The 19,654-nt window shown below is 49.9% G+C and overlaps 1 protein-coding gene and 1 long non-coding RNA gene across 2 annotated transcripts; one reads left to right on the plus strand and one right to left on the minus strand.

Annotated features, from left to right (window-relative positions):
• The first annotated feature begins 1,394 nt into the window (after nt 1–1,394).
• SCGB1A1 (secretoglobin family 1A member 1) lies at nt 1,395–4,644 on the plus strand. The gene is made up of 3 exons (XM_032879227.1): nt 1,395–1,522; nt 3,949–4,136; nt 4,490–4,644. Exons 1-3 carry the CDS (start codon nt 1,468–1,470, stop codon nt 4,520–4,522), a joined length of 276 nt encoding a protein of 91 aa, XP_032735118.1. The 5' UTR covers nt 1,395–1,467; the 3' UTR covers nt 4,523–4,644.
• An 8,997-nt stretch (nt 4,645–13,641) lies between these two features.
• On the minus strand, nt 13,642–18,889 carry LOC116880292. The gene is made up of 3 exons (XR_004385189.1): nt 18,808–18,889; nt 16,307–16,350; nt 13,642–13,973 (listed from the first exon to the last, which is right to left on the minus strand). It is a non-coding gene; the product is annotated as an uncharacterized LOC116880292 (long non-coding RNA).
• Nucleotides 18,890–19,654: the final 765 nt, after the last annotated feature.

The raw sequence follows: 19,654 nt of genomic DNA on the forward strand, positions 1-19,654 counted from the left end.
AGCCAATGCTTCTCCATATTTACCCCAACCCCTAGTAGGTGCTCAGAATGAATGAAGGAGTGAATGAACGAATGAACGAATAAACGTTTGTTTGGGTCTTGAAGTACAAACAGGATTTGAAGGAGACAAGGCAGGAGACATGTATTCCGGGCATGAGGCATCCTTTGTGCAAATGTAGAAAGGCATGAAGAAACACATGGGATGTTCCTGAATCCACAAACACAAAGATAGGGTTAAATCACTATGCGGGGAAGTCAGGGAACGAGGCTCAAATGATAAGCAAAGGCCAGTGGACAAGGACCTTGTAGGTCACACTTGAATTTTACCCTGTCGGAAAAAGGATGCTTTCGAAGGGTTTGAAGAAGGAGAATTGACATGATCAGCTGGGTTTAGAAAGATCATTCTGCTGGCCTTCCTGAGGACGGCCAAGGAGGGCAAGAGAAGGACGGGAGGCCATCCAGGAGTTGGCTTTGAGCAGGCGGCCTGTGTCCTGAGGCACAGATACTAGGGGAGGACAGGAGAAGCCGTAGCTGTGCTGTGGGGGCTGAGAAGGGGCTACAGCCGAAGCCTGGAACAGCCAGGGAGGCACAGTCAGTGAAGAGTAAACATCTGAAGAACAAGGATGGTCGGTTGGCAAGGAAATCAGGAAAGAATGCGACCATGGGAGCACAGGAGAGAGAACAGTTTAAGATGGAAAAAGTCAAGAGGGTCAAGGCCGTTAAGAGGTCAAGCGAGATAAGGCCTGAAGTGCCCATGGATTTGGCTACCAGGAGGGCAGGACTCCAGAGCAGCTTCAGGTGGGAGCAGACCCAGCCCAGGCCAGTGCATTTTCCAGTCTGATCTGAGGCTTGCGTTTCTCATGGGCTTTCTGGAGAAAGCCTTTATCTGTCAACATGCCTCAGTCCAGGGTCTCCCTTAAGTCTGGCCACGAGATGCTCTGGTCCAAGCGGACTCCGGCCGCCATCTTTGGAAAGGCAATGGGAGGAGCCCAATGGAGCATCAGGAGTCCCAAGCCCTCATCCTGTGACGCCATGTGTGAGGGGCCTTAGGCCTCGGTTTCTCCTGGGGGTCTCCTGGAGAACTCTGCAGTTGCCTCTGTTGATCTGGACTGTCTCAGCACTCAGGTTCAATGAGAGGGTAGCCAGGTCCCCACACCCTCTAACTTGAGTCCCCTTGTGGCCACCACATAGGACTCTGGGTTTCCCCATCCAAGTGCCCCATTGTGTGAACTCAGTTCCAATGAGGAAAGAAACCGGGTTGCGAAAAGAGAATATTTACTTTTCCCACCAAGGTGATACCCAGGTAAATAGTGTGGTCCCATCAGTGGAGCCCAGCCCTGCCCTCTTCCCTCCCTCCAGGTACAGCCTGGAGCATTTAAGAAGACACCCCAATGGGCATGTCTCACACAAGACCCCAACCCCGATCCAGAGACAGGCCAGCGCCTTACTCGCCAGCCTCCCGCCCAACATGAAGCTCGCGGTCATCCTCACCCTGGCCTCCCTCGCTCTCTGCTGCAGCCTTGGTGAGTAACCAGAGCCCTTCTCCCCCAAGCCAGGCTCAGGAACACTTCCTGCTCCCCAGTTCTGCTTAGAACAGGGGCCAGCTATTTAGCTGGAATGCAGACCCCCTGGCCGGGAAGCCGGGTCTGTGAACAGACCCATCTTGGGAACTTGAGGAGCACCCCGAGCCTGTGAGGAAACCTAGAAGGGGTCCAATCTTCCATTGCCAACCACCTCAGAATTGCAGCTTTGGAACAGACTGGAGGCAGGGAAGGAAGAGATCTCATAATGGATGTGTGTTCAATGACCAACAGAATAGGAACAATGAGCTTCTCAGAGCCCAGTTTTAGAGAGACCCCAAGATGCCAAGAGACCTTGGTACAGTGCCGCCTTCAGGTTTGGGGTCTCCACACCACTCTGGCAACCACGGGAGCTAGAAGGAGCTGCAGAGCATCATGCCTCCAAAAGAAATCCAAGCTAAGGCAAGGTCTCCCATTCTGGATGGAGAGGAATATTCTAGAAAGGGATCTTCCCTTTGGGAGACTGCCAACCCAGAGTGGAGTTTTCTAAACATTTTTGTCCTCTGCCAAAAGGATTAGGAGTCTCTGAATAGTTGCAGCTGTCACTAAAAGGAAAGGAATGAGGGGTGGGGGGAGAGGAAGGGAGAGAAGGAGGGAAGGGGGGAGGAGGATCCCACCTCTCTCCAAGCCCCCTGTTCTTTTGGGAATTGAGTTACATGGTTTTTACTCTGTATCCGCTTCTTCTACTTTTAGTAAGCAAACAAAAAGTTTTTTAGCAAACTTCAATTAGTTCACTTTGAAAGTTTCATGACAGCCATGGCGATAAGTCTATGACCCTGGGGAGTGGCAGGGAAGTTGGAAAACCAAAACCAAGAGGCAATGGGGACAACTATAATGTAGAGATATTTGTTTTTAAGGAGAAATAACATCATTTTGGACAGACATCTACAGTTGACATACAATGAACAGCGCAGGGCTTCTGAGTGCTGACTGCCCCCCACACAGTCAAAAATCTGCCTGTAACTTTTGACTTTTAACTACTCACAGCCTGCTGTTGACCAGAAGCCCTACCGATAATATGAACCACCAATGAACACACATTTTGTACATCGTGTGTATTATATACTGTGTTCTGACAATCATACCCAACTTTTTCTGAATTCTTTCATTTTTTTCTAGGCTACTCAGTTCATCCATGAGTCTTTTCAAATCGTCACAAATCTAAAAAAAAAAAAAAATCCAATACATTTATTGAAAAAAATGTAAGGAGCCCCACGCAGTTCAGTCCGTGTTGTTCAAAGGTCAACTGTATGTTAATTACACCTCAGCGCTGTCAACAGAGGGCGGCTCAGCAAGACAGAGCTGAAATATGGGAAGGGGTGCACCTGGGATGCCTTTGTATATTTGTGCGTGCACACATGTCATAATAAGAATAGTAATATCCCCCATTTATTCGCCACTATGTGCCAGTCGCTGTTCTGAACCCCTTTACATCCTTACAATAACCCTATCAAATAGGGATCTTATTCCCATTTTACAGATGAGAAATGGAACTACACAAAGAGAAAGTAACTTGCCAAATGACATAGTAAAACAGGGCTCTACGTTCCGCAGGTGGTTTGACTTGGGGTGGCCACTTTGGGAGTCCCTGGAGTCCAGACAGGGAAGCAGAACTTGCACAGAAGGCAAAGAATTCAAGGATGGGGACGGACACCCAGGCTGTGGAAACCAGTGGCTCTCCCCCATGTTCCTGGGGCAGGGGCCTGAAGCGGGGCACAGTCTGGGAAGTACTGCAGGTGAAGGGAACATAGTGGGGCCGGGCATGGACACAAGGGGCATGTGGGCAGCTGAGTCCACCACAGGGGCCCAGAGCTCATGGTGCACACCTCTTCCCGGTCCAGCTCAGGGGCTTGCACTTGGCCCGGACAAGTCCTTCTTCCCAACAGAGCCTGACTCTGCCACATACCCGTCTCCCGCCCCAGGGCAAGTGGCCCAGACCACCACTAACCATTGGTAAGAGGTATGCTTCTGGCGGGACAACAACCAGAAACCCTCGGTAGCCTCTTCCCAAACCCCCACTGTTGCATAAAAGATCAGATCAGCAACAACTTTTATCAGTCCCCTGCTTGGAACTTTAACAGAAAGAACAAATAGCAAATGGCCCTGCCCCAACCCAGGAAGTGCAAGGAGGGCTCGGGCAGGCCAGGAAAATTTGGCTGCAACCCCGGGAAGTCTTCCCACAGTTGGCCAAAGAACCAACTGCTTGGAGCACCACCAGATCTCACGTTCAACGCCATCCCGTCCACCAAAAAGGCAGCTATCTCTTGCTGACAGGCCCGCCCGCTTTCCTCTGGAAGAGGCCCAGCCCGGGGGCCGGCCAGCTTGGAAAAGGGCCCGGACACATGTCCTCTCTCTTTCCTGTGCTTCAGCTTCGGCCGAGATCTGCCCGGGCTTCCTGAATGTCATCAAAACCCTCTTCGTGGACACGCTCTCCAGTTACGAGGCTGCGCTTGAGTTTTTCGTCCCAGACGCAGACATGAAAGATGGGATGATCCAGCTGAGGAATCTGGTGGACACCCTCCCCTCAAACACCACCGAGAACATCCTCAAGTTCATGGTAAAAAGCTCCTTTCCCCCTGTGCCTCTTAGCAGCGGATCCCCCCAGTCCCTGGGCTACAGCCTTGCCCCATTTTTTTGGAGCCATTTCTAATCCAGAAAGGAAAATCCCAGTGCGAATAGTCCTTCCGGAAGCAGACTCAGTCCTCTTACCCTTTTTAAGAGGTTTCTGAGACATAATCAAAACTCTTACAAGCTTAGTTCTTTCTCGAGCTACTGACCTTCTTAATGGACATTGAGGTCTCTACATGCAGACATCTTGGTCTAACTTTGAGTTTCGCTCACTATTGTCTTGGTTTTTTTGTTTGTTTGTTTGTGTGTTTGTTTTGTTTTGTTTTGTTTTGTCTGTTTTAGGGCAAAGTCTTAAAAAGCCCAGCGTGTGCTTAGGAATTAGAAGCAGAAGATCTCCAACTGCTGGAGCTCCTGCGGCTCCCCGGACATTTCCTTCACTCTGTCCCCAGCCTGGCTCCCTTTAATAAATTTTAAGCATCTCACTTTTGTGCCCTGCACCCCTGCCTCTTTTTTGCTCACCTGCTAGAGTGAGGAGGTCGGCCACTGTGAGGGTAAGTTCAGCAGGTGCAAAGAGAAAGGCAGTGGCCGTGCAAACACGTCTCCAAGGGACCCAGGGGTCTCACTTCCAGACCCCCAACACACACCAGTCTAGCCACACGTGGCAAGACATACACTCCTTCTCCTGGGCAAAAAGCCACCCAGGGACCTGCTCAAACATAACCTATAGGGTAACAAAATGGGGTCCGTATAGGGAGGCGGCTGACCTCAGACAGACTCCTCAACCTCCAGCCATTTAGTGATGAAAATGAACTATTCTGTAAATATTTAAGCTGATTATGCTACCCAGACACACCTGCACGCAAAGATGGAGCCTTCCAGAGAGTCCCATCTCCCAATGATCTATGGAAAAGTCCGTTTCTAGCATGTGGACAGAGCAGTTGGGATCTCTTAAGGGCTGGTGGCTTGGCCTCAGAACGTCTCACATCACACACAGTGCACAATCACTCCCAGAAGGAATCAGATTCCTGTAAGACACTTCAGCAACAAAGGCTTCAGGGGGAATAGGTTCAATCCCTTGATTAGGGATCCAGGGGGTATGGGATGCCATTGAGGGTGACGGACCCTGGCTCCTCAGGGCTAGCAGGGCAGTTTACATGGGGTCACCAGAGATGGTAGGTTAAGTATTTTGTTTACTTCATATATGCTACATGAAATTATTTAACAAACTATTTTTTAAAGGGGGTGGAGAATAGGGAAAAAAAACCCTCTTATGCATTTTCTAGATCATTTATCTGTCCCCATAGTTAGGACATTATATTTCCAGGTTGGTTGGTTTGGTTTAAGTAGCCTCCCTAACCTGTGTGGAGCCCAACGCGGGGATTGAACTCACAACCCTGAGATCAAGACCTGCACTGAGATCAAGAGTAGGACGCTTCACCGACCTTGCCACCCAGGCGCCCCTCTATTTCCAGGTTTAAATCACAAAAGCCTACAAGTCAAACCATCCATTCATATCAGTCTTCCTTTAAGGATGTCTCTGCCCAGAAGAGGATCCAGAGGTGGGGAGCAGTGTCACAGACGCAGGGCTGGTCGGCACTGGGTTACTGCTGTCCACCGTCCATGGGGTGATGCTCTCGCGCCCTGACTTGCACCCATGACCCATTCCCTGAGTCCCTGTTCAGCCAACTTTCCTGCAGAAAGAATCCGTCTTCTGTGGCAAAGGAGTCTTCAGGCATGAAATCAATCCCTAGATGTTTACTGGCACTTTCGATGTGCGCATAGTGACGCCGGGCATTCTGAGGACCCGGGAGCAGATTTCATAACCCAACAAGTATGTGTAAAGCACTTGCTCTGGGCCAGGAGCGCGCGGAGGCCCAAGTATGGCAGTGTGAATGAATGGGGGCTCCAGTTCTCCGCGGGCTGTAATCCCATGGGAAAGCTCCCTTGCTCTGGCAAAAAAAAAAAAAAATAAGTCGGCAGACAGGTACATGAAACAGCAACAAACACCCTAAAAGAAATCCATGGAGTGATGTGACCCGGAGTAGCTTGGAAAGGCCGACTGTAGCTCAGGAGGCCCCCTTCTTAGGATTTGAGAGGAGACTTAAAGGGAGGACAGGAGCCAGCCACCAGGGGAGGAGGACAGAGTGTTCCAGGCAGAGGATAAAGCAAGGAGTGAGGAGGATGCCTGGGACACCCCACTCCCTTGTCGAAGCCCCACTGAACCCAGCCCTGGACCCCAGGAGAAAATTCAGAACCTGTCTAAAGAAACTCTCCTCTAGGTTCTTTTACCTGTCCCCAAAAGAGCCCAGACCTCCTCCCCAGACCATCTACCCCCACCTCTCAAATGGCACTTGTCCCACCAAACTCATGCTCCACCCCTCACCCCAGGCTGTGTCTAATCTCAGTCAATTCTACATCCAGCCTCCCAGCTGCTCCAGCCAGAAGGACCGGTGTCCCTCACCCTGCCCTGGGCCATGCCCACTGCATCCAGCCAAGCAGGTCAGCCTCCAAAGCCGTCTGGGAACTCCCTCCATGTCCATAGGCCACACCAGCCACCTGTCACTTCACAACCCAGAGGCCTCCTAGCTCACACTCGGTGCCCCTGAAGTCCATTCTCTTCCCAACTAACAAAAGTTATTTTAATCACATGAAAACCCCCTTCCACCCCCTCTCCTCTGCGGAGTAAAGCCTTCGAAGCTTTTCTAGGGTTCTTAAAAAACTTAAACGCAGAACCTGCCCATCACTGGCTCTCACCTCCCACCCTCCTTCCTGCGGCTTATTCCTCTGCTGAAGCCACCACCCCCCCTCCCCGCCCTCCCTCCCTGCCTTCAGGTCCCTGCTTTTCTAAGAGCAAAGTTCCTTCCCACCTCAGGGCCTTTGTACTAGCCCCAAGCACCAACAGCTCGGAAGTACTGTTGATTGGTTCACAAAATGGCCCTAGAACAAAATGTGCAAAGTATAGAACTTGTCATAAAGGTTGTGTCCCGTGTGGATATAAAAACCACCCAAAAAACACTCCCTCCCCATTCCGTGGCAAGCGGTCCCGGCCCGGCCACACCATCCGCGGACACTGAATGAAAGTGGAGGACGTGCAGAGGGGAGGCGGGCACGGAAAGGGTACCGGTGTAGCACGGGGAGGGAGGGGGCGGAGGAGAGAGAGAGCCCTTCAGTCGGAATTTCCCAGCCAGCACCGCGGGCGGGCGGGGACGCGCCTTCCCCGCCCTTAGAGCCCCGGGGCTGCCGCGGCCTCTAGGGGGCGGTGTCGGCCAAGGTGTCGGGGAGCGGAGGGGGGCGGGGGGCGGGGCGCGGTACTCGGGCCTTGGGGCTCCCACACCCTGCACACCGCAGCCCTGGACAGATGATGAAACACAACGCCTTCCTCGGACCTTTTTATCGTGTATATGATAGCTTTAATTTGATTTCTGAAATTTTTTTTAAATCAGAATTCTGAGAAATCACAGAGACAGTCCCACAAACAAAGCTGCCGACGGCCCAGGGGTGCCAGCAATGTGTCAGCCCTTTGGGAATTAGTATTAATTCCATTCCCAGACAAGTCCGAGGGCGAGTCCAGCAGAATCTACAACCTGAGAGGGCCAAGGGTGGGCCTCTGGAGCTGACCTTCGACCTCATTCTGCCCCATTTTTCAAGTCTGGCTGAAGAAAGCACAACCTAGTCATTATCTTTCTAGACGGCTTACTTGCTGGGGGGCATTCTTGCCATTTCTGATTTAGTCTTCACACAACCCAGATTCCAGAACCCAGGCCCCCACCCCTGCGCTGCGGAGAACGAGATTTCAGATGCAGGAATCTGCCAAACCAATGAAGAAGATTGATGAGCACGTCCTCCCGCCCCCAAACACGTCCACACACACATCCACACACACGTCCTAAGGCCACCAGGCCCCACCCTTCATTGTGGGACAATGCTGAGGGACTGTGGGACAAAGGAGGGACTCCAGTGGTAAAAATTCCAGAGCAGGTCATCAAGATTGGCCGTTCCAAAAGAGATTCCTGACAGAAAGTGGGAGCCTGGTGGGGGGCCTCCTGACTCTCCCACCTCCTACACTCACTCCCTCACGGCTGGGGCCCCTGGGTTCTTCGGCATCCAGGCCATCATCAGCTCACATACCTTCGCCTCCCGTGAGCCCGCCTCCCGTGAGCCATCCACCTGGGTGAGTATCGTCCAAACGGATAACGATCCAGGGCCATAAAAGGTTCAGAATTTTAATTACCTATTCGCTGGGGAAGTGTTTACCTAGGGCAGATAAGACAAAGGTACCTTGAGATGAAAGGAAACACAATTACACTGCAGCGAGTGTCCGCCTCGAGGGGCCTCGAGTTGTAGGTGGTCCACGAGGATAGGAGAAGTCAACACGGAAACGTGTGTTCGATTTTAAGAGAGCAGAGTGCAAGATGAACTGGCCCCCGCCGCAGAAAGAGCACGAATCTGTGTGGTGCACGTTGCCAGAAAGCAGAAGGGAGTGGGAGAACTGAAGGGATGTTCGTTGGGTTCTTTTCTGTCTGCATGTGCTTATGCGTAAGTTGGAGCTCAGGTCTGCACACTCTGGCCAGCCGCCCACATTCAAGCCATGGCCTGTTTTGGAAGATCTTATTTATGTATGTATTTATTTGACAGAGAGAGAGAGAGAGTAAGAGCACAGAGAGCGAGGGAGAAGCAGGATTCCTGCTGAGCAGGAAGCCCTATGTGGGGCTCGATCCCAGGACCCTGGGATCATGACCTGAGTCGAAGGCAGACGCTTCACCGACTGAGCCACTCAGGCGTCCCCTCTATGGCCTGTTTTTGAATGGACCTCAAGCTAAGAATGATTTCTACATTTGAAGAAGGAAGAGGAGAGGTAGAGGGAAAGTTTGTCCACCCCTGTATCATATAAAAAAATAATTATAGAATCAGCCATTTTCACTATAAATATGCCAAACACTAAAACACAGGGAGGCCCGTGAATGACTGTAAGCCTCCTGCATTTGAGAAGCATTACACACAAAGCCTCTAAAGAAAAAACTTACGATGCATCCCAACAAAGCAAAAACACAAAAAAAAATAAATAAAAACCAAGAAACTGTATTTTTAGCACTGTCCCCAAGGTTCCTTTTGGTCTTCATACCTCTAAGGAGCCCAGAGGAAAGACCACATTCCTCGACCACACTATTCACTACAGTGTGAATGTGGGTGAACGTGGTCCCTGAAAATAGTCTGTCCCCCCCACCATCTGCCAACAAAGGAACATTTACTCTAGAAGGAAAGAAGGCTGGGAGTCTCAGACATCGCCGGCCGTCACATTGCAAAATCCCCGCTTGCCCTTGCTCTAAGTCAACGTGTCCCCTGAAGTGACTGATCACCAGGCGAGCTAGTTTTCCACCCTCAACACATGAGACAGTTGAGGTTAGGCTGGCAGAAAAAAATCTCTAAATGACTCACGAGGCAGGAAGAGGAAGCAAAACCAGCCCTCATCAACTTTATCAAGATGGTGTGGATAAAATTATGCCTAGTTTATGGCTGAGGCAAGGCATGCTGTTTGTGAAAGTCAGGGGACGGGTGGGTAGTAATCCTCCGTAGGGTGACCGCCCCTCACAGTGGCTTCAGATGGACGATAAAGCACACCTGGATGGATGCCGGCGGGGCCCCACAAACAATGCACCCCGAAACATGTAATTAGGGACTGATCCTCCCAAGCACTTACAGAACACACCAATGGGCACATGGGACATCGTGAGAATGAATCATCTGTAGGAAGCCACCCTACATCTTTCCATGAGCAAACTAAAATTATAAAACTATAGTGGACGCAGAAAAAAAAAATCTAAAAATAGATTCATGCACAGTGGCCAGTGTCGGGGTTTGGAACTTAGATCTGTTCCCCACCAAATGAAGAGATTCCTGGCCCTTCACAAAAGTCTAGTAAACTCAACGTATCTGAGGTTGTGGGTCTGCGGCGCCCGACCATCCAGTGTTAACTGTGATGCTCGTAACTACAGAGTGTCCTTTAGGATTCCCTCCCATGGTTTTAGTGGCCCAAGAGGTACTTCCTCAACCCTGGGACAGGGTGGAGGCCAGGCAGGGGCTGCCAGATGGGACAGATGAGATGAGACGCGAGCCTCGGGGTACTGGGCGGGAGAAGGGTCTTCGGGCTCCCACCACAACCCCATGTGTCCAATCAGTCTCTAAGTCTGTGTCTTCAGTGTCATTTGACCTTGTCCCCTTCCTGGGGCTCCTTTGCCATGGAAACTAACATAAGCACAGGTTCTGGGGATTCAGACATGGGCCTCTTTGCGAGTCATTATTCAGCCCCTAAATCGTCTCGGAGATGCCAGTCGTGCCCCCTTCCACAATACTCTACCCATGACTGCCAGAAATCAAACAGAAATGCCAGGCTTTTGTTTAAAATCCTTCTCGACTACCAATCTCCTGTAGGATAAAGACTCCTCACCCGGCACGGCAGGCCCTCCTCGGAGACGGGCCCTGCCTGCGGCTCTGGCCTCCACGGCTCCTGCTTCCCCCACCTACCCTGGGGGTGCAGCAGCGGGCGAGGCTTGGGAATAAGGCTGCCCTCCAAATGGGGCTGGCGAATTCCCAGACCGTGGATGTAGTGAGCCGTCTACGGGGATGAACCAAGGGACCGCCCCTAATGAAGAGAGATTTCTGCCACATCCCGTGCTCCGCCAGGGAGCTGAGGGAGTCACGTGAAGAACGTGGGTGGCATCGAGTAAGCGGAAATCGAACCCGATGCCCTGTGCCCCGCTGGTCCAACAGAAAGGGCTGGCGTGCCGGAGAGGAGGGCTGCACAGCAGTGCCCGAGAGATGGGGCGGTCTTGAGCAGGAAGGAGAAGCACTGCAGCTTCCATGGGCCGGGAGCCTTGACTGGGTGTCCCCTCAGCCAGGCTCTACAGACTGAGTCTGTGCTCACCCACCAACCTCCAGGACTTCTCCCTCCAGGGGAGAATATGCTTGTCTAGGCTACTAGACTTTCCTCACAGCAGATTAATAAATGGGCTCCTGGGACCTCCTGGGTGGCGCAGTCGGTTGGGTGTCCAACTCTTGGTTTCTGCTCGGGTCATGATCTCAGGTCATGGCACTGAGCCTCGCTTCTCGGGCTCTGCACTCAGCACAGAACCTGTCTGAGATTCTTTCCCTCCCCTCTCCCTTCTCTCTGCCCCTCCCCAACTCTCTCTCTTAAATAAATAAAACCTTTAAAAATAAAGGTGATCCGGTGGCAGCTACAGGTCTGGAGGCTTAGTGTGCAAACTCCTCTGCAAGATGTCCCCTCACACAGGTTCTCTGGTGACGAAGACCGAGGTCCCACTGCTCCTCTGTTCCCCCAGAGAGCCCCAAGTGTGTGGTTTATGGAAGACAGACAAATGGAAGGAAGGGCGAGCAGACAGGAAATCGGATGCCACCAGTGCAGGACAGAGGATCCTCCCGGGGGGCAGACCGCCTTTCTCAGGTGACACTTACCTGCATTACTGTGAGACACACAGGTTTACATCCGAAAGAGGCAACACGTCCATGCTGTTCACATCTCCACACCTTTGCAGGCAGTTCCCACGGACTGAAGCACCCCCTCTTGTCAAAGTCACCTGAAGACCCACCCTCCACCCTTCATGATCCGTGCACTATCTGGGACACAACTACACTAAAAAAAAAAACAAGCAAAAACAAAAACAAAAATCCATCTCTGATCTAAAATTAAAATGTAACTGGGCATCCTGTCTTTTTATCTGCTACATCTAGCAAATTTGTAGTTCCTTCAAGACTCAGCTGATGGGCTCTTCCCAACCCTGTCCAGGCAGCCCCAAGAGCCCGGGGGCTCTCCCTACCACCATCGGCCTCATCTAGGCTCTGTGGTAAACTTATCTCCCTGGAGCATGCTCCCTTTTATCTGCTTTCCTCTCTCGAACATGAGCCCCATGAGGGCGTGTTCTAAATTTGTGTTATCTTGCCAGTCATTGAAGAAAAATTAGAAAATCTGGGTAAGCAGGGCACCTGGGTGGCTCAGTGGGTTAAGCCTCTGCCTTCAGCTCAGGTCATGGTCTTGGGGTCCTGCATCAGGCTCTCTGCTCAGCGGGGAGCCGCTTCCCCCTCTCTCTCTGCCTACCTCTCTGGCTACTTATGATCTCTGCGCGTGTGTGTGTGTGTGTGTGTGTGTGTGTGTGTGTGTAATAAATAAATAAAATCTTAAAAAAGAAAATATGAGTAAGCAAAAGGGGCCGAGGTTGGGGGTTGGGGGGTGGTGGGGAAGCACTCAAATACGAATCCAGTACAGCGTCCTACTTTTGAGCCTCTGGTGGAAGAGTTAAGACCAAAGTGGAAACCAAGACAGTAAATTAAACATGTTACAGACCCTTTTTATCCCCATCTCTCTTCTTCCAGGCGGGACCACATCAGTCACCAAGTGGTCCCCAGAGAGATAACCCTGACTCCCAAGAAAGATCTGCCCTCACTCTCTGGCCAACCCCTTGGAGGAAGGCACGTGTTCCTGGGCAGAAAGTTCTAACCAAAGTCAACGCATTCCAAAAAGTTGGAAATGCGCTGTTTCCCCCTTGCTCCTGTCTTTCTTGCTTCCAACAAAGATGAGATCAGCTTATACAGCTGGATTCTCCCTAAACCACAAATCTACCTGAAATGTATTCTTTTTACCCTTGATGAGTTTCAAGACCTGATTATTTTGCAATGATAGCAAGGTTGATAAGTGTTAACTATTAACCAGATAACCAAAAAATTACCTTTTGATGTCTCACAGCACAGAACAAGAGCTTCTGTATGTAGCCCCATAACAGGAAACCGTGAAAAATCATACACTTAAAGAAACATATTGAGTGACGTGTTAAAAAATAACATTTTTATTTTTGTAGATGAATAAAGAGGAAAGAGAGAGGAGGAAGAGAAGGTGCTGGGGCTCTGTCTGGCTCCCCATTATAGGGAGGCAGAACTCATGCATTGGCTCTGAAAATTGACAAGAAGTGACTGGAAGCCAACTTTCCCTGTGATTTTTTTAAACATTTTTTAAAGGTTTTATTTATTTATTTGACAAAGAGAGAGAGAGATCACAAGTAGGCAGAGCAACAGGCAGAGAGAAAGGGGGAAGCAGGATCCCCACCGAGCAGAGAGCCCAATGCGGGGCTCCATCCCAGGACCCCGAGATCACAACCCAACCCAAAGGCAGAGGCTTAACCCACTGAGCCACCCAGGTACACCCTTTTTTTAAACATTTTTATTTGTTTGTTTGCTTGCTTGTTTTAGAGAGGGAGAGAGAGAGAATGGGGGAGGGGTAGAAGGAGAGTGGGAGAGAGAATCTTGAGCAGGCTCCTCGACCAGCTCGGAGCCCAACACAGGGTTCGACCTCAGCACCCTGACTTCATGACCAGAGTCAAAATCAAGAATCAAAGGCTTAACCCACTGAGCCACCCAGGTGGCCCACTCTCCTGATTTTTGGTGCCAGGGAAGGGAGTAGTGAAAACCACCAACACGGACCCAGCGGAGATGCTCAATAGATGTTTATTGGATGAATGAGTAAAAGACAATCACCAGAACCCGGTAGTTGCCCAAGCCCACCCTGGTTACAAATATAAGCCCACACCCGATCCCCGTAGAAAAGAAGAGACGCACCAAGTGGAACTCCTGCAGCAGCCCTACACCCAGAACGGGCTGGGCTCTAAAAGCCACCTCGAGGAAGGTATGCCTTTAACTGCAGGTGTTTGTTTCCTTTGGCCCGGCAGTATGTAATTTCCCATTTTTAGAACAATGCTCCAAAGAACAGTCACAAAAACAACTTTCAGAGGGGGCGGTTTTCTTCCTGGCCGCTGCTACAGCCCTGTAAAACAACAATAACAAAGGGATTTTTATTCAAAACACCGTTTGCATCTCTCCATAAAATGGGGAGACCACTCGTTAGCTTTGCGCGGGCTGAGAGAAGATCCCTGAGAACCCCTTGGTACAGCATCTAAACAAAGTCTTGTCTTGGGGAGGATACATCTGGACACTGATCTGCTGTTGGATCTGTTTTGGTCTTGAAACACCTCCCTCTGTGCGGTTCCTAGGCTGTGAGGATGGAAAGGATGTTTGTAGAGAGCCTGTGTCTGTTCTTAGGGTGCCCCGCAAGCCCAAAACCGGAAGAGGAGACTGTGCTCTTGAGGACATGCAAATAACAGACTGAAGGGGAGGACCCAGGAAGGGATGCAGGGTGCCCCCTCCAGTTTTAGCCTTGACGAAATCCCTTTCATTACCATCTCCACACAGACTTTCTCTCTGCTTTGTAAACTCAAGAAATTGACTCCAAGACTTCAGGAGTCCTCCCCCATGCTCCCCAGATCACACCGAACTCCTTCCCACCTGACCCTGCATTTCTTCTCTCCTCACTAGCTTCCTGGCCCAGTCTCTTTGACCTCCCATGTGGGTCTGCCCACCCTGGATTCATCTTACCCCCTCCCTGCTCAACCATGGTCAGTGACTCCTCTTCCTGCAGATGGAGTCCAGCGTCCTTAGTGGGACCTCATCCAGAGCCAGCCTTCCCTTCTAAGCTTATCTTCCAGTAGTTCCTACATAAATCTTAGGCGCCCTCCAAACTGGTCGGCTTACCACTCCCAGACGCACCCCCTGCCCTCTAGGTACCACCTCCCTCCCTCACCTTCCTGGTCCCGTCTCTGTGACAAGATCTTACCCATTTCTGAAAGTCCTACCCAGCTAATACCTCTGTCTGACCAGTCTCGCTGAAAGTGACCTCCCTCCCGCACCTCTAAGTAAAGCACTGAGAGTCTGCCCCACCCAAAGTGTCTCCACTCTAGAGAAATCATTCCCATAACTTTTTTTTATATGTGTGCTGAATCATTTGAAGGAGAAAGGTGCTAAGCTTTAAGAGCCCTGAGTGGAACCAACTCAATATCAGCTCCAACATTTTTTTTAAGATTTTATTTATGTATTTGACAGACAGAGAGAGAGACAGAGAGAGAGGGAACATAAGCAGGGGGATGGGAAAGGGAGAAGGAGGCTTCCTGCCAAGCAGGGAGCACAATGCGGGACTCGATCCCAGGACCCTGGGATTATGACCTGAGCCAAAGGCAGACACTTAATGACTGAGCCACCCAGGCGCCCCAGCTCCGACATCTCTATACTACCTTTTACCGAGCACTTGCTATGACCCTGCTGCTGGGCTGAGGGCTTCTTAGGTATGATCTCATTCAACCCTTGCGGTCAATCTATAAGGTAAGTACCAAGTCCCCTCTTTATAGACAAGGAAACAAAGGCTTTGAGAAGCTAAATAACTTCCTGAGAGCCTCCCGGTTTAAGAGGAATGAACTGGAGCTCAAGCTTGGCTTCCAGTATTGACTGCTGTGGCCAGTGCTTCCTCCTCAGAAAATTTACAACGCAGAACAGTTAGGATGAGCAGGGCGGGTAGGAAACCACAGGTTCTTCTCCCAATTAGAACAAATTCATGGAAAGTTTCCCCATTCGATGCCGGGGGTTTTTTCTTCTTCTTTTTAAGACAGTAGAGGGATTTAATCCTGGAATGTCAGGAGACATGATGACATTTTCTTTAAAATGCTATCAGGGTGGGCGCCTGTGTGGCTCAGTGGGTTAAAGCCTCTGCCTTAGGCTCAGGTCATGATCCCGGAGTCCTGGGATCGAGCCCCGAATCAGGATCTCTGCTCAGCGGGGAACCTGCTTCCTCCTCTGTCTCTGCCTGTCTCTCTGTCTACTTATGATCTCTGTCTGTCAAATAAATAAATAAATAATCTTTTTAAAAAATATACCAAATTTTTTTAAAAATGGTATCAGGGTGCCTGGGTGACTCAGACAGTTGAGCATCTGACTCTTGGTTTCAGCTCAGGTCGTGATCCTGGGGTCGTGAGATCGAGCCCTGCATCAGGCTCCACGTTCAGCATGGCGTCTGCTTGAGATTCTCTCTCCCCCTCTCCCTCTGCCCCTCCCCCCATACCCTCTCTCTTGCTGTCGCTCGTTCTCTCTCTCTCAAATATAAATAAATAATTTTTTTTTAATGGTATCTAAGGCTTTGATGCTTGGAGAGGAAGCTTTGATGCCGCACCTACATCACCCTAAGATCCCAAGCCAAGTAGCAAGAACACAGATTGCGGTGCCCAGGTTCCGGTTCCCCCATTTTGCAGCAGTGAGGCTCGGCAAGCTATTTACCTTCTGAAGTTCCAGTTTCATCTTCTGTAAAATGAGAATAATACCTAGCTGACAGGGTGGTTTGGATGGAGTCAATGAAATAATCTATATAAAACACCTAGCATACATTGAGTGTTCAGTAAATTACTATTGTTACTACTTCCCTTGGACATAGGAATCTGCATTTCTTTTCATGTTCTTCAATCAAAGTCTACCACATACACAGTCAAGCACACAAGGAGTGCACCTGTCATGATGAGCACAGAGGGATGTACAGAAGGGTTGCATTACACTATTGTACACCTGAAACTAATATAACACTATACATTAACTAAGTGCAATTAAAATAACATAAAATAATAAAATTAAATTAAATTAATTAAAATAAAATAAAATAATTGGGGTGCCTGTGTGGCTCAGTCTGCTGAGCTCTTGATTTCAGCTCAGGTCATGGTCTCAGGACCTTGCGATCAAGCCCCAGGCTTCAGGGGCCCTCAGCAGGGAGTCTGCTTGAGGATTTCTCTCCCTCTCCCTCTGTGCCTTCCCACCCTCCCAACACCCCCCAACCCCCCTCACCCTCTCTCTCAAATACATAAATAAATCTTTGAGATAGAATGAAATGCATAAATGGACAGCCTGATCATCATTTACACATATATGCACTTACATAAACACCACCCCAGTCCAGACACACAATATTTCTAGCACCCCAAAAGGTTCTCTCATGTGCCCTCTCAGTCCATTGCTCCACCAGACAGAACTAAAATTTGACCTCTCCTATGTCAGCTTTGCCTCTTCTTGACCTTCGTAGTAATGAAATCCTATAACGTGTAATCTTTCACTGCCGTGTCATACTCTACCATAGGAATATGCCACCGTTTGTTTACTGCTCCAACCTGCTGTTGATGGGAACTTCCAAGTTTGGAGACAATGCTTTGGAACATTCTTGTACATATCTCTGTGCGGTCGTATCTCTTAGATACATATACCCGGAGAGGAATGACTGAGTGAAGGAGTAGGCGTATCTTTAACTTGGACAGAAACTACCAAACACGTTTCCTATGGGATCGTACATGTCTACGGTCCACACAGCAATGTATGCTAGTTCCAGTGGCTCTGTATCGCCAGTGACCCCTGGTCTTGTCACTTTTTCATTCTAGCTGCTCTGGTGGATGTGTAGTGCTCTGTCCTCATGGTTAATTTTAACGTGCATCTTCCTCATGAGTGAAGTTGTTGAGCACCTTCTCATAGTTCATTTGGCCATCTGGATATGATCTCTTGTGAGTATTACGTCTTTTGCCCAATTTTTATCGTGTCATCATCTTTTTCTTACTGATTTATTTTAAGGACTTTTTAAAGATTTTATTTATTTACTTATTTATTTATTTGAGAGAGAGTGAGAGACAGAGAAAACACAAGCAGGGGGAAGGGAAGAAGCAGAGGGAGAGGGACAAGCAGGTTCACTGCTGAACAGGGAGCCCAATGCGGGGCTCGATCCCAGGACCCTGAGATCACGACCTGAGCCAAAGGCAGATGCTTAACCCACTGAGCCACCCAGGTCCCCTTCTTATTGATTTATGATGGTTCTTCATAGATCCTGAAAGTGAACACTTGTTCGAAGGTATGTATTGCAGATTTCTTCTGAGACTAAGGCTTGCCGTTTCATGTTTTGAATGGTGCTTTTTGATGAGGAGATGTTATACTTCTGATAAAGCTCAATTTACCAGTTTCTCTTCTATAGTCAGTGCTTTTGGCATTGTTTTAGAAAATTTTGTCCACCCCCAAGGTCACGAAGACATCCACTCTACGTTAATTTCCTTTAATCTCATTTTCCCTGTATCTTCCTCTGGAGTTGGAGATTAGCTGCTTTTTCATTAAGGAGCGAAGTTTGCACAGAAAACCTCACCATGGGGCACTTGGGTGGCTCAGTGGGTTAAAGCCTCTGCCTTCGGCTCAGGTCATGATCCCAGGCCCGCATAGTCTCTCTGCTCAGCGGGGAGCCTGCTTCCTCCTTTCTCTCTGCCTGCCTCTCCGCCTACTTGTGATCTCTATCTGTCAAATAAATAAATAAATAAATAAATTTAATTTTTAAAAAAGAAAGAAAGAAAACCTCACCATGACTTGTTTGCATGGTGTTGCTCACAGGACAATGACTGCCTGTCTTGGGACCAACCAGTCTGTTATCCTAAGGCCAACATAGAGCATCAAAGGGGACCACTGCTGACTGGCTGCATTTCTGTAATTCCAGAGACCCTAATTTGGGGGGGGCTGGGGAACACGTCTTCCAAAATGAGCCAGAAAGGAGAAGGGAGGATATCAGTCCCCCTCAGTACTGTTTACACTCTCAAACCAGCGGCTTACTCCGAAACCCTAACTGTGATCACTTGGCAGACACATTCTTCCCATCCTAGCACTCTCGCTGCTCCCCTTTATAAAGCTTTTCCCCACGCACGTTTTTTCCCCCCTGGATTTGCCCTTTTATCATCATTCACCTACCCACTTGTCATTTCTAGGGCACTTACAATGTCTTTGCTTTTTCCTCCCTTCGTCTCCTCTCCTTTAATGCAAGGTTTCCCAGCCTCAGTGTCATAGACATTTGGGGCTGGGAACTCGTGTGCTATGGGGCCCATCCTCTACGCTGTAGGACGCACAGCTCTTCTGGTTCCGCCCATTTCCTTCCCACTTTCCTCTGTCAATCAAGAGGCCTGAGGGAACAGTAAGGGGGTGGGAGGCAAATCATAGCTTTTTCAAGCTGAAGAGAGCCTTAGATACAATCTAGTGCAACCCCCTCATTTTACAGATGAGGAAACGGATCCCGAGAGGGGGAGGGAGAGGATACACCACAGCCAAATATGTGGGGGAACAAAGCCAGGCCAAACAGGAAGTCAAAATTCCAGGGCTTGAGGCAGAATTTCCAGTCCCACCAGGGAACCTGGGACTGCTTCCCACAGCAACTTTCTCCCTCCAAGCCACAGGTCCTGTTCCAGAAACAACCAGGGCTGCTCAGATCGAGCAGCAGACTCGGATTGGACAAGCCCTCAGCGTGTGCATGGGACCGTTGATCCCTGAGAGTCTGTTCCAGAGCCTCCAGTGGGCACGGATGACCACCCATGCCAACGGGAGTGTTTTAAGATGACTAACGCCATGACCACATCTTAGTTTTAATTCTATCATCGTGAGGGAAATGACAGACATACCACCTGGGTGCACCTGTCTGAGCGGAGGAGTTGGAGAGGAACAGAGGTGGGTGGAGAGCAGGAGGGAGCCTGGAGATCAGGTCTGTTCTGCCCTGTCACCAAACAGGCAGGTGATGGGATCCCCAGGGCAGCCCCCAAGTTAAGGCTGGAGCCTCCCAAGTTATGGTGGCTG

Source organism: Lontra canadensis, unplaced genomic scaffold (assembly GCF_010015895.1).
Source record: "Lontra canadensis isolate GAN:19392208 unplaced genomic scaffold, GSC_riverotter_1.0 scaffold66, whole genome shotgun sequence".
NCBI lineage: Eukaryota > Metazoa > Chordata > Mammalia > Carnivora > Mustelidae > Lontra > Lontra canadensis.